The sequence below is a fragment of the Sorex araneus genome, chromosome 4 (assembly GCF_027595985.1).
Source record: "Sorex araneus isolate mSorAra2 chromosome 4, mSorAra2.pri, whole genome shotgun sequence".
Lineage (NCBI taxonomy): Eukaryota > Metazoa > Chordata > Mammalia > Eulipotyphla > Soricidae > Sorex > Sorex araneus.
Genome location: NC_073305.1, coordinates 178,772,559 through 178,796,098, shown reverse-complemented (window position 1 = coordinate 178,796,098; position 23,540 = coordinate 178,772,559). Strand labels below are relative to the sequence as shown.

The 23,540-nt window shown below is 42.4% G+C and overlaps 1 protein-coding gene across 2 annotated transcripts in view; it reads right to left on the bottom strand.

Moving 5' to 3' along the window:
* The window catches only part of ESR1 (estrogen receptor 1), a 279,658-nt gene that overhangs the window by 234,029 nt on the left and 22,089 nt on the right, over window positions 1-23,540 (bottom strand). For both annotated transcript variants that reach the window (XM_004601103.2, XM_055136027.1), the window contains exon 3: window positions 8,186-8,376. In XM_004601103.2, the coding sequence (XP_004601160.1) occupies window positions 8,186-8,376 (191 nt within the window). The remainder of the gene's footprint in view (window positions 1-8,185; window positions 8,377-23,540) is intronic.

Here is a 23,540-nt window from a genome sequence, read left to right as displayed (position 1 = left end):
TTATCACCCATAAAAATTAAGACCAGGGGAAAACAATCAAAAAGTCACAAGCATAAAAATCATGGAGTTGTAAGCTGAGCCTACTTAAATACATCTAAATTCGGGACCAACTGCTTTCTTCCATATAAAATACCTTCTGGGGCTGGAGAGATAGGACAGCAGGTAAGATGCTAGCCTTGCATGCAGCTCATCCTGGTTTAATGCCCAGCATGTCTTGTGGTCCCCCTAAGCACCACCAGGTGTGACCAATGAATACAAAGTCAGAAGTAAGCCCTGAGTACAAATGAGTGTGGCCCCCCAAACCAAAAATCGAATGAACAAAATTACCCCCTGAGCTCAGCCCCTGAGCTCAGACCTTTCTGGAGAGAGACGCAGGGCAGGGAGGTCAGGGGCTGAGAAGTAGCACAGCAGGTAGGGTGCTTGCCTTACACATGGCCACCCCATGTGGGATCCCCAGTATCCCATATGATCCCCAGCATCCTTTCTGCTCCCCCAGGCACCGCCAGGAGTAATTCCTGAGTGCAGAGTCAGAAGCAACCCCTGATTATCACTGAGTCTGACCACCCCCGCCCCCCCCAAAAAAAATAAAAGCAGAACAGGGAAGTCTGCTGGCAGAAAAGAACAGAGACAGGGAAAGGAGAGACAACCCTCTTTAGAAGTCAGGTTGGGCAGTGAGAAAGGAGCATGACAAGTCCTGCATCACACAGAGTGGGAGGGAGGAAATAGCGGGGTCTGCTGAGAGCGGAGGTTACCAGGGCCAGCGCAGCTGATGTCCAGAGAGCAGACTGAGGGTGGGGATGGGGGGGCACAGGTTGTAAGGCCACCATCAGCAGCAAGCTAACAAGCACACAAAGAAAGGAAACCAAGGTCACGGGGACTACAACAGCCCATCTTGGCACAGATTAATAGGGGTGAGTGCACCTTTATACACTTTCCAAATGGATTCACTTAGTACTAACTCTCAAGTGCCATAGGGACAAAATAATTAAGCATTGTGATTAGTTTAAGAACAGTAATTCATCTCCTCTGGTGATAAAGCAAAGAGTATGCACATAATGAAAATCATAAAAGTACTGTCACCATTCTTTGAAATCAGTATGCTTCCATTTCAGTCACACATGTGCACACACACACACACACACACACCACACATTCTTATTTACAAATGTAAGCCACCACCCACCCTGGGGGTGATCACTGAACAATTTCTCTGTTCATGCACTCTATACTCCCTAATACACAATTTTGAAACTGTCGAAGCAGATAAGAGATGGTGTCCATTTGGATGATATTTAAAATCCATTTACGCTTTCTCAAAAAAGGAAAAGAAAAGAAAAGCAAAAGAATAGTGGTTACTGCAGAAAGAAACTTGAATTTAATAATTAAATGGTTCCTCTTTGTGCCTTTATGTCTTGGCAATAGAAAGAATAAATCACTTCATTTCAGCTAGAAGAAGAAGAAAATGTGGGACAGGTGAAAGGAGTCGAGTCAACACAATTCTCTTTCTCCAAAGAATCTCTTTCCTTTAAAAGTGACAAATATGTGCAACGACTCTAAGTTGTCTGCATGAAGCCCCAACATGAAGGCCCAGGCAAGTCCCACAACCAGAACAGCCTGAGTGTCACACAAAAGAGAATGACCCCTGTGAAGCCCCCCAATGACTCCTGTGACCCACCCTCCCTCCCCAAACACCACGAACTGAACTCAAGCACTACAGCCAAACATGCATGGCCTTTAGTCATTGCAACAGCAGCATCAGAAGGAAGGAAAGGGAGAAAAGTGAACTCAATCCTTTAACAAAATATGAATTGCTAAAACTAAAAATCAAATCTTAGCCAGAGAGAGTACAGGAGGAAAGGTACTTGCACCTTAATTGCCAAAACATCCCTGGTTCTCTCTCCATCACCACATCAAGTTCCCTGATTCCTGCCAAAAGTGATTCCTGACCCACAAGTAAGCCCTAGGCACTATTGGGTGGGACCTAATTTGCACCCTCCCCACCAAAAAAAAAAATTTTTCAAATTTGTTTTGTAATTCACACAAAAGCAGAAAATTAACATAATAGTCAAAATTTCCTCGAAGTAGATAGCAGAATTTTGAAATAAATTTTTGCTTACATTTTTCAAAATGCCAGGCAAGCTTGTGTGTGTGTGTGTGTGTGTGTGTGTGTGTGTGTGTGTGGTATAAGTATACTAGTGAACTGTAGGGTATATGGTCTCACTTGGATATATAGTAACATATAATATACGGCTCAGAAATGAGAGCTTCGCCGCCAAGTATGCTGTTCTCTGAATAAAGATCAGAGTAGCAGATTGCTCTCCTGAAAGGAAAATGGCATTTGAAAGGTATTGACCGCAGTTCCCTATAAAATAGAGCGAGATTCAGGAAGGATTGACCATGGGCTGCTGTTAGAAGTTACCGAAGCACAGAATTTCAAGGGCTACTTGGTGCCCTTTGAAAACGTACCTATTAGAGGCTAGCTCCAATTTTTTTGTATGAAATTATTGCCACTCATAGGTGGGGCATTTTAATGGAGATGTTGATAAGCTCAACCACTGTACATGAGCACAAACTCTACCACTTTAATGGACATAGTCAATGCAAGGACCAGAACAGAACAACTTAGTAAAGGGGAATTTCATTTCAATCAGGTGAACCAAACAAATATGAAGAAGAATGCTTGAAGTGGCAGCGTTGAAAAAAAAACAGCGATTAAAAACATTTGGAACCTTTGCTTACCCTTCAAAGGCATTTGTTGCCATGGTTTTTAAAGACCTCTGAAAGCTTCAGCTGTGCCCACAAGAGCTGCCAAGAAATAGGGGTTCTATACTGATTTCATTTGTCAGATGCATTTTGTCTTAATTATCTCCAAGACAAAGATTATGTGGCCAAATTGGTGGAGGAGTGGGGGGGATTGCAGGGGGGGAATGTGATGAGCCACCATCATTGTGCAGGTAGAAAGACTATGATTGTGAGTCTCTGAGCCCTACTGTTCGCACTCCCATCTCGTAGAGAGTAAATTAGTCCGCCACATGGCAGCAGAGTGACACTGTTTCATGAATGAAGTGGCTCAGGTGTTCACTGTCAGGCCGGTGCCTTCCCTTCCTTCTCATGAGAACCAGAAGCCAAAGTGCCCACAAACTGACCTCTATCTTAGAGACAAGCCTTCTCTGAAGGAACCCTCAGGGTGAGAGCTCGGGTGCAGAGGTCCACACCTTGCATGCACAGGCTGGAGTTTAATCCTTGGCACCAGGTGGCTTGCTGAGCTCCACTAGGAACAGCTCTGGTGAAAGCCCCGGCACCATGAGGCTGCATTAGTCCAGGTAGCCAAGAATCACCAGGAGGGCCCCGAGTACCCCCAACACTGCTTGGGAGGCCCCTAAGGAATGAACGAACCCAAGGTATCATCATAAAAGCCTTAACTTGAACATGACATGATAGCTCGGATGTGTACACATGAAAATTCCTTTGTCCTTCAGGTTTTTTGAAATCAATTTTCAAAAAGCTGAAAACAAAACAAAAAACCAAATAGCCCAAATAATGGAAGGACTAGGTTGAGCTGAGTTCTAAACGATGTCTGTGGAGTCCCACCATCGGGGCAACTTATGAAGGAAAAAAAATCTTGTTTGTTCTTTAAAAACTGTAGCAAGCCTTATGTTTGTTCCTGCAGTTTGCTATTTGTACAGTTTAATGAGGACCAGTACGCTCTCTCGTAAACTGCAAGCACCTCAATATCAGCATTCAGCTCTGCTAGGCTGATTGGTGAGTTTTCTGTTTAGAAGGTTCTTGAATGGACGTGTTTAATAATAAGTGCTTCTTACAAAGTGTTGGTGAGATTCAGGGAATTTGTGTCACTGTGAATTTAGAGGAGCTGTTTGAAGTAATTTCTCTGTGGCTAATAATGGCCAACCTCTAAGAATGATTTCAATCGTTCTTTTCACCAAGTGATTTTAAAATTAACTGAGGAAAATGATTCAAATACTCACCCCCTGAACTGTCTGCAGTGTGGGCTGATTTTGCATCTGTACCAGCTGAATAGTTCTATCCATCAAATGCAGCGTCCCTGAAACTAAATGCCCCCTGTCCATCCTTCCCATAGGTCATTCTCTTGGGGTCCCTTTGTTTCTGAATATCCCTCTCTCTTTATTTTTCCAGATACCCCACACAGGATCATCTCAGTGTGGGGTATCTGGAATACTCTCATTTCAAATACCCAATGGCCTTAATGCTAATTAAATCTCAGCTATGTGATCAACATTTAGCTCGCCCTTCATGCTTGTTCTCTCCTTTCTCTGATTCTCTATCCCATTTTCTTGAAAGTCTCTGGCAGGTTAATCTAAATAAAAGATAGTTTCACCTTATCTCTTCTGTGATTGAATACAATGGTTGTAACATGATGACATAGTAATGCAGTGAAAATGTAATGGTTTTGTGTTGTCTAAAGTCCACATACTAACCCTACCTTTCCTTTCCATCTCTAATGTATTCACTGAGTAATTCCTATAAATAAGGGCTTGATTTGGGTCATGCCTTTCTGTTGCTCACAATCAGTGAAGTTAAATATACATAGAAGCCAATACCTGTGATCTTAAAAGAAAGGGATGTGAGTAAGGTAAGGCATAGGATCCAGATAAGGAAGAAGTTCCTCATGCACTAGCATCAGAGATAGTTTGGTAAGCATCACAACTATTTTGACAAGAAGAAATTTTACAGTTAAATCTGGAAATAAATTTCTTTTGTGTTTGTTTTGGGGCCACTGTTGGAAGTGTTCATGGCTTACTTCTGACTCTAAACTAAAGGATCACTTCTACTGGGGCTCAAGGGACCACATGGGATGCTAGGGATTGAACCCAGGTTTGCTATGTGCAAAGCAAGTGCCCCACCTACTGTACTGTCTCTTGAGCACCAAAATCTAGAAAGAAATTCTCAGCCAAGCATGGAATGGTCATATTGGAACAAGAGCAAGAAGTCCAGTCTAGAAACTAGTTCGTGTAGAAACAGTGATTTTTCAAACAAATAGAGTGGGATAGAGCAAGACTGAAAAATCCCCAAATGATCCTGGAAATTCTAAAAGAATTCTGAATACAGCAGTAATGTGATTTGGGATTTGCTTGGAAAATGTGAAAAATTGGCAGCATGTAAAATGGCTTGATAAAAGTAAAAAAATGAAGCAAATGGTTTAAATAAAAGAGAAATCACAAGTAGAAAATTTTAATTATGACTATTATTCTGGTGAAAATTTGTAAGAGTAAGCTCTGAGTTCTTGGGATTGGATGGATATATGTTTAAAACACAGACTTGACAGATCAATACAGCAATGCTGTAGAAATACCAGGATTCTAACGTGAAAAGATGAAGGTGCTTAAGTCTCAGGTTTGACCTACCTTTGTCTGGGAGATTTCTCTGGGACAGTGATTGGGTTAAAGAAAACAACAAAAATATCAACCAGGTTAAAGTCTTGGGCTCTGGGCTCAAATTGCTAAGAGGGGGTTAGGCACTTGCCTTGCACAAGTGGTGACCCCTGTTCAATCCCCAGTGCCACTAATGATCCCTCTAGTCAGGAATGATCCCTGAGCACAGAGTCAGGAATAAGCCTTGAACACAGCTGGATGTGCCCATCCCCAAAAGGGAGAAAAATAAAACCTAGGTTTCAAGCACATGTGCTAAGGTGCCGAGGACCTCCAGTGTTTGCGAATTGGATAAAAAGTAAGGAGGCTGCCACATCACATCGAGTGGGGACAGCCATAACAGGAGTAAGAGCAAGGAGTATTCTAAGCTATAGAAAGGAACCTAGACTACACTCTTAGCACTCTGAGACTATTAAATACAAGAGTACGTGATCTGATGTAGCTAGATTTTTCCTCCTGCCATATGGAGAATGCAGAAGAATAAGTCTGGTTCCCAGAAACCAGAGTTTCAGTACTTTGGTGTGGCATTTCTCTGGAAGCATTCTGAACATTCATTCGTTACATTGTTAAGAGTTCAGCTGTGCTTCCATCCCATCCTCCACCGTTTTCCAGATGAAGGCACGTGATTGAACCAGAGTGGGTGGGAAACATCAGAGGAAATGTATAAACAAATCCATCCTAGCTGAACAAGGTGAATCCCTTCACGCCAAAGAACTAAATTATCTTTGAATAGGGCTCTCCAAAACAGGTGGGGTCAGGTTAAATGGACCCCAGGTTCTTCAGAAACCAAGTTTCTGCCTAACTCAACTGCTGATGGGGGAGCTCTCCAAGGTACTAGACGTCTTACCCTGAAGTTTTCTAAAGCAGAACACAGCCCCCGATTATTCTTATTGGACCCAAGCCCAGCCATAGTCACATACCACCCTGATTCCATGTCCTGTTGGTCTTGAATAAATATCTGCATGATCTAAATCTGAGCATCTTCTCTATTTGCTTTATAGACAGACTATGAGTGGCAGCAGAGCTAGTGGGGTAGAGTCAGTCTTGGGCTTTCATTGTGCCCAAGAACCATTTGGAATAACAAGATAGCAGTCATCTCAGAGCAATTCTTTTTTTCTTTTAATAATGCTCAAAGATGGGAGATGTGTGCTGAAAGTAGACCAAGGACCAAACACGATGACCTCTTAGTATCTGCATTGCAAACCATAATGCCCCAAATTAGAGAGAGAAAGAAGAATTGTACCACCACAGAGGCAGGGAGAGGGTTGGGGTGGAGGTGGCGGGTGAGACACTGGAACAATGGTGATGGAAAATGTGCCCTGGTGGAGGGATGTGTGCTTAAGCACTGTTTGACTGAAATGTAATCATGCAAGTTTGTAACTGTATCTCACAGTGATCCAATAAAACTTCTTAAAAATATATACTAATGCTCAAAGGCCAGAACTGAACTGAACCTATAACCAAATCTGTTTATGAAACTAACTCCATGGGTCAGAGAGATGACTCAAAGAACTGAGTACATACGAGGCATGGAAGGGGCACAGATTCAACGTTCATTAACACATGATCACCTAAACACCCCCAGAAGTGACCCCTAAGCACTGAGCTGAGAGTAGTTCCTGAGCATCACTTGGGGGTGGCCCCCCAGCCAAAAGACAAAAGAGTCTCTGCCTATCATACATCTTAACATAGACAGCTTCTCTACCTGGAATTATTAATAGGTTCATAGAATATCCAACCTGACCCCCTCTTTTAAATAGCGCCCTTGACTTTGCTTTTAAAAAAAAGTATGTTCTACAGGAAGCTGTTACTCAGTTTCTTGAGTAATCAAGTTTGTACACTAAGTAGTGGATGAAAATTGGTGTGCTTTCAAAAGAAAACACTTTATCTCTTTAACTAAAACACTTAGAGCACTAGAGTAATCTGATGGCTACCCACTTCTAACTCTCTTCTTAAATAACAAGTAAAACAAGGAAAGCTACCGCATCTTCAGAAATTTCTATCAACATGTTAGATCCTTCTTCATTCTTAAGTAGCTTAGAGGGGCAACAGGATTGACAGAGAACCACAAAAGTTTAATAAAACACTTTGGTGACAAATTATCAAGACTAGAATAAAAACGTGGTATTAGCAACCATTACATTTGCTGTTATTTCTCCTCTGTATGCACAGATAAATCAAGTATATAGAAAATGCTGCAAAAGCAACATGGAATAAATGACTGTTTACCTGGTCTAAGAAAACCTACATAGTCAAGAATGTTTTTGAGATAACGTCATGCAATTTGCTACAATGTGGATGGATCTGGTGAGTTGCATGTTGGATAAAATCAGCCAGAGGGAGAGGAACAGACTCAGAATGGTCTCCCTCATATGTGGATATAAAAAAAAAAACACCTCACAGGGGAATATCAACTGTCCAATAGCAATAGAAATGAAGAGTAGGAGAGCTGGTCTTCAAGACTCGTCACAGGGGGCAGAGGGGAGGGGGATAAGTTAGGAAAGAAACAGTTGGGGAGGGGGAAGGTGCCTGTCACAGAAGAGAAGCAAGCTGGGGGTGGAAGAGAAACTGGGGACATTGGTGGAGGGTAGTGGGGACTGACAAAGGGTTTGGTGTTAGAACGTGGTACTCCTGAAACTTAAACATTAATATGTTTGTAACTGTAATTCACAATGATTCCATCTTTAAAATATATATATGTATATATATAGATATTATATAAAAGAAGCTGTTTTTGACAGCTTATATATAAGAAGCTGTCTTTGACATCCTGTTACCTTGAATGCTTCTCTTGAAAAAGGCCTTGCAGCCCTCGCAGGACCAGACTCCATAGTGGTAGCCGGAAGCGTAGTCGTTGCACACGGCACAGTAGCGGGTCTCCTTGGCTGATTCCACCATCAGGTTGGCCTTGTCGGCGGTGCCCGCCACGCGCTCTCTGCCACCCTGGCGGCGATTATCTGCATTGGGCCTGAACGGGAACAAAATAGAGGGGGAAGAGACACCGTGAATCCATTAACATTAAACAAGCAAAACATGTACTTTCCTCTCAAGCACAAGAGGCCTCGGAGATGCCACAGATCCACTTTATTCTGACATTTTGCAATCATGAATCATAATGTAAGCTAATCTTTCATTACCTCTGGCCGTCTGTTGCAGCAAAAGGTGTTTGCCTATTATATTAACCTTGAGGGGAAATTGTTTATCACAAACTTGCCGGGGATAAAAAAAAAAACAGACTGCCTACAGCAGAATGTATTATTCCAAAAATGACAGAATAAAATCATCTGGTGTGTGTGCATCGACAGCGCGTGCACACACACACACACACACACACACACACACACACACACATATACATCGCCCCTGTACCTCAGTGGGGAATTCGCAATGAACACAGGCCTATGAGAAACCAATGCTCAATTCCAGTTCTAGAGCACAAAGAGTCTTTAGGAAACAGACATTACAAGAAACACCTGGAACATTTGAAACTCCGTAAGTTTGATGATCCACATGGAGTTTGTGTAGAGAGATACCAATCTAACCATTCGAAATGTCGTCTCACTGGTATCAGTAACTGTGCACTCTGCCTACCCACCTTTCGCATATGATTGCAGGTGGAAGATGCTATTCAATATCCAAGACTCTGTAATAACATGTACAGTGAGCAAATCACTAGCCGCCGAAACAAAAGACACATCAGAAGGACCTGAACACGAGAAAGAGAGTTTAAGGCAAGCACTGGGGTGCTTACAGGGCAAGGTAGAGGGCTTGCTTTGCATGCTGCTGACCTAGGTTCGATCTTTGGTACCTCATATGGTCCCCTGACCTAGCCAGGAGTGATACCTGAGTGCAAAGAAAAAAGGGAAGAAAAGGGAAGGAAGGAAGGAAGGAAGGAAGGAAGGAAGGAAGGAAGGAAGGAAGGAAGGAAGGAAGGAAGGAAGGAAGGAAGGAAGGAAGGAAGGAAGGAAGGAAGGAAGGAAGGAATGGAGGGAGGAAGGAGAGAGAGAGGGAGGGAAGGAAGGAGGGAGGGAGAGGGAGGGAAGGAAGGAGGGAGGGAGAGGGAGGGAAGGAAGGAGGGAGGGAGAGGGAGGGAGGGAGGGAAGGAGAGAGGGAGGGAGGGAGGGAAAAGGGAGAGAGGGAAGGAAGGAGGGAGGGAGGGAAAAGGGAGGGAAAAGGGAGAAAGGAAAGGAAGGAAGGAGGGAGGGAAGAAGGGAGGGAAGAAGAGAAGGAAGGAAGGAAGGAAGGAAGGAAGGAAGGAAGGAAGGAAGGAAGGAAGGAAGGAAGGAAGGAAGGAAGGAAGGAAGGAAGGAAGGAGGGAGAGAGGGAAGGAAGAAAGGAGGGAGGGATGGAAGGAGGAAGGGAGGGAAGGAAGGAAAGAGGAAGGGAGGTAAGGAGATAGGGAGTGGAGGGAGGGAGAGAGGGAGAGAGGGAGGAGGGAGGGAGGGAAGGAGGCAGGGGCGAGGGAAGGAAGGAAAATGCTATGATTGCACTCCTCACCTAAGCCAGATAGAAATAATAGTGATCCAGCATTTACTGGGGCATGCCCCCTGCTAGAGGTGGTATAGGAGAATCGTTGCATGGGGCCAGCCAGTGCCTGGCTTATGGCTGGCAGTCAATAGCACATCTCAAAAATGACTAGGCCTGTAGAGTGTACATAGGAAACAAAAGATGTAGAGAGATGTTACCAGAATAGAGGGAAGCAAAGGTTCCCGGGCACTTTCCAAAGGGTAAGAGGTAGGAAAATGCCTCCAGGAACTCAGGCTTAAATCTTCATATGTCACCTTATGAAGTGCCCCCACCCACTGCTTTCCACTGCTCCTCCCTCAAAAGCCCTGCTACTCCTCTTAGCTCAGATTCTACAACTTTCCCTGTCCCTCTCATTCATTCACACAAACCACAATTTGCTTCTGGCAGCTGTCAAACTAGCTTTGCCATAATATTCATGAAATTCTGCGATTCAGGTAAACATGTCCAATTTTGGCTAAACATTTGTCATTCCAAGTAAGGTAGCTTGAGGCTTAGAGCCTTATATAGGATTCTTTGTTCTGCAGCACCTGTAGAGGACAGTGGCTGGCAGCTCTGGGGTGCAACTCATACTCTACTGTCCACCTCATCACCGTGCTGCCCAGCTCCTGAGAGCCAGCAGCTGCAAGGCTTTTCCCTAGCTGTTGACTTGTGCATCATTCAAGTCAGTAAAAGCAGCTGCAAAGATGTAACTCAAAAAACGTAGTGCTTCTAAGGGCGGAGGTGGTAGGACAGCGGGCCGGGTGCTTGCCTTGCACATGACTGACCCAGGTTCAACCCCCAGGAACACATGGTCCCCCGAGCCCTTCCAGAAGTGATCCTGAGTGCAGAGCTAGAGCTAGAAGTAAGTCCTGAGCACTGCCAGGTGTGGCCCCCAAACCAAAATCAAAACAAATAAAAAACTTAGTGCTTCTTGGGGGGGGGCAAGAAAAGGGGGAAGTAAACAAGTAATTGGCAGATTTAGTATGTTACAACCTGATAAGCATGTCAGCCCCTGTATATCATTCCATGCCCAACCATCATGCAATATGTTTGTAGAATCACTTGTCATCACTTGCCATCCCATTGATCATTGATTTGCTTGAGTGGGTGCCAGTAACGTCTCCATTTGTGGTTAAGAGGATGTTTGTAGAATAAATATATTAATGATTAATATATACATGGACAACAGTTCCAAGGTGCCAAGTGTCCTCCACCCATTCTACCTTAATGATAAACTACATTTTTAAAATTGTGATAAGATACACATAATACAAAATATACATCCATATTCACCATACTTAAGCATCCAGTTCATACTGGATGTACATTCACATAAGGCGTGGGATTTTCCTCATTTTCTCCAGACTCCACCTCATTCCAGCCTACCTTCTGATTGTCATTTGACTATGTGATACCCCTGAGGGAAGTGGGACCACATACTACCTGCACTTTGGTAAATGGCATGTTCACTGAGGATAATGTCCTCAGCTTCTTCCAAGCTGTAGTGTGGACAGAGACATTCCTTTTGTATGTGTACAAATCTGTGTTTCTTGACACATCCACCCATGGGTGCTTCGGTTGTTCACATCCTTAGTCATTGCATACAAACGTGTTATGAATATGGCTGTGTAATAAATACCTTGGGGCAACACTGTTTTCATTTATTTGGGCTATATATCCCAAGGTGGGGTTGCTGGATCATTTGGAAGTCCTTTAGCTTTTTAAGGAAGAGACTTTTTTCCATAACAGCTCCGTTATTTTACATTAGCTATACAAAGATTCCACATCTCTCTGAATCTTTGCCTACACTTACTATCCTTCCTTCCTTTCCTCTTCCTTCTTTCCTTTTTAATTTTTTTCCAACTGTCACTGTCACTGTCATCCCATTGCTCATCAATTTGTTCGAGCGGGCACCAGTAATGTCTCTCAATTGTGAGACTTATTTGTTACTGTTTTTGGCACATGGGCAGCTTGCTAGGCTCTGCCGTGTGGGTGCGATACTCCCAATAGCTTGCTGGGCTCTCCGAGAGGGGCGGAGGAATCGACACGGGTCAGCCGTGTGTAAGGCAAGCACCCTACCGCTGTGCTATCGCTCCAGCTCTTTTACAACTGTATTTATTGTAATCCATAGGGTATGAAATGGTTATTGCATCTTAAGGTCACCTTTTTAATTAATTTCTCTCTTGCCTAATCCACACACACTCACTGTCTCCCCACTCTGAACTCAATAATGAACATTTTTTTGTACTCCTCTGATCCTGACAACTTTACTTCTCCAAAGATCCATTCTACCTCATGGCTATCTGCTATTCCTACTATGTTTTATTTGCATTTGGATCCAAATGTCCAAGTCTTATCCAGGAAAGATTCTTAATAAATATTGATATAAATGAGTTCATCAATGTCTGAACCAATGAAGTGACTATTGACAAAAATACAAATGGGTTGAATATATAATAACAAAGGTCCACTTCCCCCAGACCTAGCAGAGATGTTATGCTGCTGATGACATCCTCCTGGCCTAATATCCTTTACTTTGAGATAGCCCTGGCATGCCAGAGATGACTGCAGACATAGGGCATAAGACCAGAGAGCACTCAAAAAGAAAAGGGGGAAATGACAGCTCAAATATACTCCTGTAGATGAACCTCTTAGCCAACATCCAAACCTCTGTCAAACACACAAACCCCATCATCTGTTATCATTTCAGCCCAGCTCTGATCTATGAAGACTTCAAAACCAGTCAGGAAGAGAATAAAATCGGAACTGAAGGTAGATGAAATAGATAGCAATGTCCGTGGCACCTGAAATGTAGTCAGATGATCTCAAATAGGCATGGGTGAAGTTCACTGGGCAAAGTTACCTCAAGACAGAGATATCCACGTCTCACTGCACATAAATGGCCTGAAGATCTTCAGAGAAGAGGAACAGGATGAGAAGTACCCATGTAAGGACTCATACGGAGCCACAAGAATGCTCGGTCAAGCACCCACCTGGGGTTAGCTCAGTCCCCAAAGATGAGCCTCATTAAAGCTGCTGTGTGCTTTGGTTTCTCTAGACTACAAGCTGGCCTTGCCCAGAGCCACCAGTCACTGACCTGCCACTGGTACTCTTACACCTCTTTGGTGGGAAGCATTTATACTTCACTTGGGAAATCCTTGGCTTATCACTTTCACAAGACCAAAATTAATCACTCTCACTTTCACACTCTAAATGCCATTAGTTTGCTTACTAAAAAGAGGTCTCAGACATCCTAATCACATCCTAATCCTTCATCCTAAGTGAAAATCTTACCAATTCTTCAGACAAACTGATGTTAAAAAAAAAATTGTAAGTCTCTCTTTGTAAAATGCTTTCTCATAAAATTGTCAACAAAACTTTAAGTTTCTCATCCAGAGAACTTTTTTATAAAACTCCATGGAAAATCTGGTAATAATGGGCAAGTTCTGTGTTCAGTGAGGAGCTCATTTTTTTTTATCGTGGGGTCAGAGTGGTAGTACAGTGGGTATTTGCTGTGCATGCAACCAACCCAGGTTCTATCCCCAGCAACCCATATGGTAGCCCGAGCACTGGCAGGAGTAGTTCCTGGGTGAAAAGCCAAGACTAGGTTCTGAGCATGACCATGCCCACAAACAAACAAACAAACAAACAAAAAGATAAAAGGTATTCTATTTTTTTTCTTTTTGGGTCGCACCTGTCAATGCACAGGGGTTACTCCTGGCTCTGCACTCAGGAATTACCCTTGGCATTGCTCAGGGGACCAGATGGGATGCTGGGAATCAAACCCAGGCCAGCTACGTGCAAGGCAAACGCCCTACCCACTGTGCTATTGCTCCAGTCCCAAAAAGGTATTCCTATAAAGGTTATCTTTAAACATTATCTAGAAAAAAAGACTAGATAATCTTTAAAGATGGAAAAGGGGTATAAGCAAGAATGGAGCATGTTATTCCATTGGCGATCAAACACATTGCAACTCGGAGACAGTTGAAGATATACAAATGTTGAAGGAATGAAGGAATGGCCAGAAAAAAAATTAAATAATATAGCAAAAGCATGAGATAAAGTGACCAAAAACAAACCACCACCACATCTATAGAAACTGGGCAGATTCAGCAAAGATTTAGGTCCCTCTCCTTCCATCGGTTGATAACTAAATATTTCCAAGTGGATGCCCCACAGATATTACAACTCCAATATGATTCATATTGAGTCCAAAGATTGAACTCTCTTGGACCAAGAAAAAACAAAACATTATGAGAGTTGCCAGAAAGATTTTCATCGATCAAAGTAAAAGTCTGAAAGGCAACATAATCAAATACTGTTGTTTTCCAACCATAAATCATGGTACCAATCATCCAAAAGCATTATTTCCTTGATTAGTCAAGCATTTGAGGAAACAAAGAGTATGAAGCCTGGTTTTCTAAAGAAAGATTATTTTTGCTAAACTAAATTCCAAGAACCAGCCAGATGTCCAGTTTATAGAAATATAGCCTAATAATTATCAAATGGGACAATTTTATGAGGTTCCTCAACAAATTATGAATGCAAACGTGTGAAGTATGTGCATTCTGATTCATGGGTCAGAAATGAATACTCAAGGACAAAATCCCATACTTGTGGACAGTTAATTTTAGGTATAAGAACTGAGAAACACGAAATGAAGTAAAGAGAGCCTTTTCAACAAATGGTTCTGGAAAACTGGACAACCATAAGTACAAAACAAAATCTGGATCTCTATCTCACACTTCACATAAATGTCATTTGTTCTCAATTTTAATTGATAAACTCAAAGTAGGCCCTTCATAAATACTTAATGCCCCTCTCATATATACTCTATCATCAAATTCAATCATTATTTCCTCAAAACACTATATCTTTCCCTTTCATTCCCGTTTTCCTCATTATTACGTGAAAGATCAATACTCCACATCTGAATTACTCGAACTGGTCTCTTGCCTCCCATCATTCCTTACACTCACCTTGCCAGCCACTGTCTTTAGAAACAAAAAAATTGTCCACAGGTACAACATTTGTCTTCCCATAAGCTCTCACCATGTGTATCTGTGGAACATGTCTTTCCCTTTATGGACTTGAGGAAGACCAGAAAACTCAAATGGCCTTTTCCAGAAAATATATCCACACATTTCTCTGTTTCTATCTATAATTTAGGGGAGTTATAAGATCATCCAAAAATTAAAATAAAGTTAAAGAATCATTAGAATAAAGAGTGAAAATCCAAATCTAGAATCCCCTGCTCTAACCAGTCTGGGTCTCTTTGGGGCTCTCTGAGCAAAATTCTGACAAATTACTCACTCTGTGCTCCTCCAAACACCCTGCTTCCCAGGAGCCCACAAATCTCCTCTTTCACGAACACAGGAAACCAAGCTTTCCTTCTCCATCCTCCCTAGCTCCTCATAGCAATTCCTCCTCACCGGGCTTATCTAAAATCTTATAAGCACTGAGTGCTCACTTCTCTTGACAGCCACACGGACTCTGGCTGATGTCTCCTGGCAATGACTTACCCTTATTTGTCTCTCTCCCCTGTTCTCAAATATCAAGATTCTTTAGGCCTTTGCCCTTGGCCCTTGGCCCATTTCAGAAATATTTCTCTTCATAGGATGTTCAGTCTTGTTTGTGGCACACAAAACCTATACCTAGACATAGGAGTGAGAGACTCATCACCCACTCCACAGCATTTCAGGGTGTCAGGAGGAACCTAAAGAAATTTCACACTTACTGTATGCAAATTAAACTCAGTAGTTCCCCCAACGCCCCCCCCATCACACATACACATCAATGCATGCATGCACATGCAACCTCATACTCACTGCATCTCCACCATGACCCAAAGTGCTCTACTTCATCCGGGGCATCTGAGCATTCAGTTTCCTATGCCTGGAGCACCTTTTTCAGCCCCTTAAGAATTCTTATTTTTCCACATTTTACTTGCTGTTTCCTTCTCTGAGTTGCCCAGAATGAGAGAACAGCCTCCAAGCCATGGTGACAACCTCCTGGTACTTATTTCTACTATTCTTGGGTGTTCGTCTTATAGTCTATTATTCTATATTCCACAGATGAGTGCAATCTTTCTATGTCTGTCTCTCTCTTTCTGACTCATTTCACTTAGCATGATACTTTCCATGTTGATCCACTTATATGCAAACGACTGGGGAGGGGGGGAGGGATGTTGGGTTTACTGGTGGTGGAGATTGGGCACTGGTGAAGGGATGGGTTATCGAACTTTGTAAGGGAGAAACATGAGCACAAAAATGTATAAATCTGTAACTGTACCCTCACGTTGACTCACTAATTAAAAATAAACTATTAATTAAAATAAATAAATAAATAAATAAAAATTTAAAAAAAAAAAGAATTCTTATTTTTCCTTCCCTTCCCGGCTGACACCTCATTTCCCCCAGGGATCATGTCAACCTCCAGAAACTGCAGGAATTGGGTTTTCTGCACCCAGAACTCTGATAGTGTGACTTATAACTGGAAAGATCATTTGATCTGCATCTTTATAAGTTCCACACAACTCTGAAACCCCCAAGGATGGCCTCTGTTTAGGGAGAGACAAGCGTGTCTCTTGCTATGTTAACTCAATGACATCTGGACCACACCTAATACCAGCTGTCTGGGAAATAACAGGGAAATGGATTGAAACTTGCAGGCCACTCCCTGATTTCCAGAGAAAGGCTGAAGGTTGAATCACCAAGAGTCAATGACCATCCATCATGTCCACACCTCTCAAAGGAGCGGCTTCTTCAAAAACTCACAGGAATACAGGGTTTTTAGGAGAATGGCTGCACAACTTTCCAGGCATCATTCCCAAGTGGCTGTGACAACCTAGACATGCAGAGAGGGATCTGAAATGGGCATGCTCTCCTCTGACAAGCTGTGCGCCAGGGGAGCCTGATGGGCCATCCAGTGTCAGGATTGCATCCATTACCCAGTGGAGTGCTAATGAGATGACCATGTGCTCCTAGATCAGCACACATGTCACTCTTCTAGAGTGGTCCTCATCACCAGATGCCTGTGTATCTCCAAGAAACAAATCCTATTCCAGTAAACTTTGCTTTTAAGTTCCCAGCACAGCACCGAGAAAGTAGGTATGCAACAGCTAGTTGCCGACATACATACTGTCTGTCTTCCCAGGTAGGCTGGGAGCTTTACAAAAGTATGGCTTCTTGTATTCTAATGTTTGTTGGGAGGGGTTGGTTTGTTCTTATAATTCCTAAAATCTCTAAATTGAGATTTTGCACACAGAAAGAATTCAATCAATATTTACTGGATTCCTCCATAGAGGCTAAGGAATAATTGTGCTAGAAGCACGGCGAAGTCTGTCATAATAACAGATTATAATAATAAGATAATGAGAACTAATTTCAGATGCCCATTGTGTACCGATGTGCAAGTCAATATGAAATTGGTCTCCTGGGCACCTTTCTCCCATTCACTAGGAGGAGACAGAAACTGGAGAGGGCTAGGTCCATAGCCAGAATTATCTGTGGGTACTAGTTATACAATGTTGTAGTTGGATTTTTCACATAATCTCTATTCTCCATGGGTGTAAAGAGAAGTTTTTAAGATTTACAGTGAAGTTTATATAATATAGCAGTGTTTGGAAAGAAAAAAAATCCTGAATCTCATTTTTAGAAAAGCTCATAATAAATGAGTTTTGGGCCAAATTTGGGCCACTTCCTAAACCACGTGGCAATTTAGTTCTGGGGCAGGGAAGTTAAAAAATTGTTTCCTTGGGGCTGGAACAATAGCACAACAGGTAGGGTGTTTGCCTTGCAAGCAGCCGATCCAGGTTCAATTTCCAGCATCCAATTGGTCCCCCGAGCACTGCTAGGAGTGATTCCTGAGTGCAGAGACAAGAGCAACCCCTGAGCATTTTTGGGTGTGACTCAAAAGCAAAAAAGAAAAAAATTGTTTCCTACGTGACAAATATAGATCCTTGCAGTTCTTAGAAATGAAAGATCTTGGCTCCTTTGCACTGCTTATCTGAAAACTTTTATCTCTTGCTTCATATCTATCTATTTAACAAGAGAAGTTCTTAATCTGTTTATTGCTGTTTTTCTTGTTAATAAACAGATGCAGATAAAGCCCTTCCTAAAAGGTGCAAAAAAAAAAAAAAACTCTTCCAAAACTCGATGAGTGACGATAGCTCAATAGAGCTCTGAGAAATGTTCTAGAACAAGAGTTACAGATGCTGTTTCAGTTTCTGCCCCAAAGTTCAACCACACCCAGAATTTCTGGAAAAACCAGCATGACCCTTCCTTGAAAACAAGTCTGGGGAAGAAGGCAAACAAATATCACATTAAAGTGAAGGCAGAGGCCAGAGAACTTGTGCAGAACATAAGGTAAGGCACTTGCCTTGCTGGTGGCAAACCCAGCACCACACATGGTCTCCTGAGTACCATCAGGGGACCCTCCTGAGCCCTAACCCTGCTGGGTGTGGCCCCAGAACAAGTAAGTGAAGGTGGTGGTAGGCCATTATCTTAGCTGCTTAACGTGTGGTTAACTCTTTTTTTTTTTTTTGCTTTTTGGGTCACACCCCAAGATACACAGGGATTACTCCTGGCTCTGCACTCAGGAATTACCCCTGGCAGTGCTCAGGGGACCATATGGGATGCTGGGAATCAAACCCGGGTCCGCTGCGTGCAAGGCAAACGCCCTTCCCGCTGTGCTATTGCTCCAGCCCCAACGTGTGGTTAACTCTTTAGCAGCACCCAAGTCGTGTTAGAAATGAGGAAACTAAGGTACAGAGAGCTGAAGTGACTGTGAAAGTCGTGCACTTGGTGAATGGTGGATTATAGGACCTAGGCAAAATGCTCTCAGAAGCCAGGCTCTGAGGGAAAAAGACAAGAACTCCACCCAAATGCCTCGCAAGCCAAGGTCTGAGCATCTGCATCTGGGAACCAAGTCATCACCTCGGATCTCATCCCTAAGCTCATAAATAATTATGCTATTAGAAATTGCCAACAACGATCTATTACAGGGCCAGTCATACTTTTTAGAAATAAAATACTAATTTAATTTCTAGGACAAAGGTTGAGAACTCCATTGGGTTCCATGAAAGCACAATTACAGGAACTGACAGGCTTATGAGGAAATCGCATGATGAAAATTTGAGTATTTCCTAAAAATATGATTATAGAAAATAATTAATTTTACCCCCCAAACAATAAAAAGATGTATTTTGAAGGTGTTTATACGTGAGTTCTTAAGTTCTTTATGCACAAAGAATATTCATATTCACCATCCAAAATTTAAGGCTTTCTGTAAAATGTCAAGAGGTTTTCCCATTCACTTAAGAAAATATCTTCACCCACAAAATAAAAGCAAATGTTGATTTTCCACACTAATGAGAAACAAGAATGGCCTGGTGCAAAGTTTCCTTGAAAGCCCATTAAGTCAACATCCTTTGATCCTTCATATCAATTACGATTGTGTAACTCAGTGACCTGATTTGAATTTCATCACCTCTCCTGTCTCCACTCACACCACCCGATGATAAGTGTTAATGACCATCAAGGGCAAGTAACCCAAAGTGCCATGCAAGAAAACAAGGCATATGAAGGACACAAAAGAAGTAAGCCAAGAGAGAGGACTGTGACCTGACAGCACATCTTAAAATCAAATCTGACTCTGAGTCTAATTTGCACAGTAAATGCAACTGTGCCTAAGGAGAACTGCTTTATTCCTAAGCAGAAATATGAAGAGAGTCGAGGCCCAGAAATGTGGCTTAGCGGTCCAGTCTGCCTTGCAAACATGAACCATGAAGTCCATCCCTCACACCACCCAGCATGTCAGAGGCAATCCCAATGGCCCTGTACTGTGATCCCTAGTGCCACAAGTGTGCAGCCTCTGGTGAGCACTGCAACAGAGTATGCAAGTACCAGAACCCAATGGGCAATGCCTAGACATCGCAACAACAAGCAGAGAAGTTAAGTGGAGGCATGAAATCCATTCATTTGTTCATTCAGTCATTCATTATTCAATAGCACTAAGACACATCTATTTACTGCCAGCCAGGGATCAGGGTGGACCAATGGACAACTAGGAAAGGGAGGAATAGAAAGACCAGGGTTGGCCAGGACTAAAGAAACCAGTGGAGGGTAGCCTCTGCGTCAGAAAGCTGTGGAGAAGAGGCACTGCATGCACTGAACTCAGAATACCAAAACAGTCCTGCTCCAACTCTGACCTCTGCTCTGCTTTCCAGTGGGATCCATCAATCTTCCAACTGCTGTTCCTATCTGAGAGATGGGGTCATGATGTCATCACTTTTAAAAACCCCACACAAACATGGCCCGAACTGCAAGTGCAAGTTTTGGCTTTGGCGATCGAGGTGTCATTGGGGGAGCACACAGCTACAAGTACAACATACTTGAGGACAAAATGAGGGCGCTTGATCTTAGGCTCTGGTGGTGCATTCCTCGGGGTGTAGAAAAGCCCCCAGAACTGTTGTAGGACTAAAGCAAGTCCCCAACCTCTCTGGGTTCATTTTCTTCTCTGCAAAGTGAGAAACCTCAACTCTGGTCTCAAAATTCCTTTCTTGCTTTACGATGCGATGACTCTGTCTCATGCCTCTAGCCAAAAATAACTTCTAGAGTCAGCTAGAATTTCTTTCATGGGCTCATGAGTGCACAGTCCATGTTTCCAAACTCCTTCCCAAGAGTAACAAACCACGGACAAGATGCACTGGGGAAAGACGGGAGCCAGGATGTGCAAAGCATCTTATCTTAGCTCTCCTTCCCACGGCCCATGAAAGAGGAACAACACTCGTCCCACCAGCAGAAGCTGCCAGGGTTGACTACAGGTTTCTAAATGCTAAAGTGGGTTTCTCAGCAAAGCAACACATCTCGCAAACAAGGGGTGAGAAAATGGAAAGAAAATAAGTTTGTAAAGGGAAGACAAAAAAAGGACCAAGGAAATGTGTTAAAAATCTCTGTCCATCTGATGTACTCTTGAATCATTCATTTATCAGCAGTGATGAGATGGGAACTCAAAGGACAGAAAATAGCACTGAAATGTCCAAGACTAAGCCAACACAATTCAGCTACAGGAGTATTTCCCAAGTGAACAAACATGACTCTAAGGAATTCCAAAGCCAATGACAGATTCTGGAAGAGGAATCCACTGATTTATGCACAGAATGACTTCATCAATGCTAAGGTCGACCTTTCATGCATCATCTATGACCAGTAATGCTAACACATCTGTGTAGGTGCCAAGGACTCTTGCAGATGTGGAAGCAAAACTCAACATTCAGGGTTACTCTTCTTTGGTTTTCTAATCCACCCTATCAAAAGCAAGCCCAAAGAGCAACAGGGTTTTCTACTGCTGATGCAACAAAGAAAATCTTGCTAACAGTCAAGAAGGCTCAGGCCATTACTGGGAGTTGGGAGTAGGTTATGTATATACACAAGTTATGAGGTATGTCTAATATATAGTTAAATATTTTCCCAATTGATAGTTTAGCTTTCCATTTCTTAGTGATTGAAATGTATTTAGAAAACAATTTTGGAGAAAACAAATAAGAGAACAGAGTAGATGGCTCCGTAGGGAAGTAATGATGATGAATGTAGATTGGATGGATGCTCCAAAGACATAGGGAAGATAGATAACATATAGAGACACACACTTCCTAGGTGGACTCCTGGCTGGAGACATTAAAGTCAGGTTATATGAGAAGCCCTGTATGTCAATACTATATCTTGCTATTGTGGAGTCTTGCTAAGCTATTAACTACCTTTTTGACTTAAGGTGACTTATGCAAAGTGTCCAGTGCCTTTCTCAATCTTTCTCATTTTGCTGCCCTTCCTGTGGTTCCTTGCCAAGAACACACTAAGTCTGGAGAAATTCAACTGCATTCAGACTCAACTTCTCCACACTGCAACCTCTAGACCTTGCACCCACCTCTTCTGAACCCCTTGGAAGGAATGGGAACTGACACCTCCCCAGGTTTCCTTCCTATAGGACTGAAGAATCCTTGTAACACCTAATTCACACAGACACAAAAAATCAATCTGTGTGTGAATGTATTTACACAGAATTCAATGCCATTAAATCCTATGGAAATCATTCTATACTATCTCTTGGAAATACCTTGAGGTTACTAAATCAGTCCTGATCCATGTCCAAAGGGCCTGCTCAAATTTCTCATAGAAAAAAACAGAAAACAGAGCAAAAGCAAGAGCAGTTGGGATATGTCATCCCTAACTCACCAGTATTACCAAAAACACCATCTATGGGACTTGAGAATAAGTAACTGGACACCTAAGTAAATGTGCCACTCTCCCTTGTCTGGAAATAAAAATATCCACATTTTCTCTTGCTAGAGAAGGGAAGGAATTAGATAATAGTTTGGAAAAGAACTCCAAATTCCTGAAGTCAGATGTTGCTGTTAATCTGTAAAACCAACCACGAAGAATAAAGACCATATTCTTCTAACGCACACTACAGCCTGAAAAAGATTTCATCACTGAACCATTTTCAACTCCTCAGTCCCAGGCTATATGAGGCAGACCAGAAAATCCCATCAATTCAACCTATAAGTAATCCTGAGTTACTGATATTTAAAGAAAGTTTTCTTTGTTCATGTATATTTAAAATTTTGAGAATAATATGGTTGTACTTCTGTCTTACTTGTAGGGGCCAAACCCAGATGTGTTCAGGGCTTACTCCTGACTGCTCGGGGATCATTCCTGGGGACACTCAGGGAAGCATAAGTGGTACTGAGGCTTGAACGTGGTTTGATTTCATACAAGGCAAAAACCCAACACACTGTAGTATCTCTCTGGCTTTAGTTGTATTTTTAAAACTAGTCCTCGACCTTTAGAAATGCGTATGGAGAGACCAGGGGTGTAGCTTCAATAGCATTGCCACATGCCACACAGATGAGACTCTCAATTCAATCTCCAGATGGAATAAACACACATTGAAATATATACAGAAATATACACAAGAAAAGTGGAATTATGAGCACTACATGACTCATACCAAATGGATCATAACAGTATCCCATTTCTGTAGAGTTTGAAAACTTTTTAAAAGTCAGTCTGGGCCATTCCTCACTTGAAATCACTTTTTAAAAAACATGTTTTATTGAGGTGCCATCATTGGCACTGTACCATCAATGGTACAGAAGTCTCTGTTTGTTTTCTTTTTTTCTTCCTTTTTTATTCCAATCCCACTACCATTGCACCTTCTCACCACCATGATCTACAATTTTCCCAACCACATCGTAAACCTGCCCCCATGGCAGGTCCTCAATAATTTATTTTATATTGCTTGTCATAAATAATATGCTAAAAGGATGATCAAAAATGTTTCCTTAGAGGGCTGGAGAGATAGCACACTGGTTAGGGCATTTGCCTTGCACACAGCTGACCTGGGTTTGATTCCCAGCATTCCATATGGTCTCCCAAGCACCGCCAGCAGTAATTCCTGAATGCAAAGCCAGGAGTAATCCCTGAGTATTGCCAGGTGTGACCCAAAAAGAAAAAAAAAAATGTTTCCTTAGAAGGAAGTAAGTGAAGATTGTTATCTCACCATGGAGACATTAAGCCCTTGTGTAAGAGATTACTAAAATGCTTGCATTTTATTACTTCAGATTGG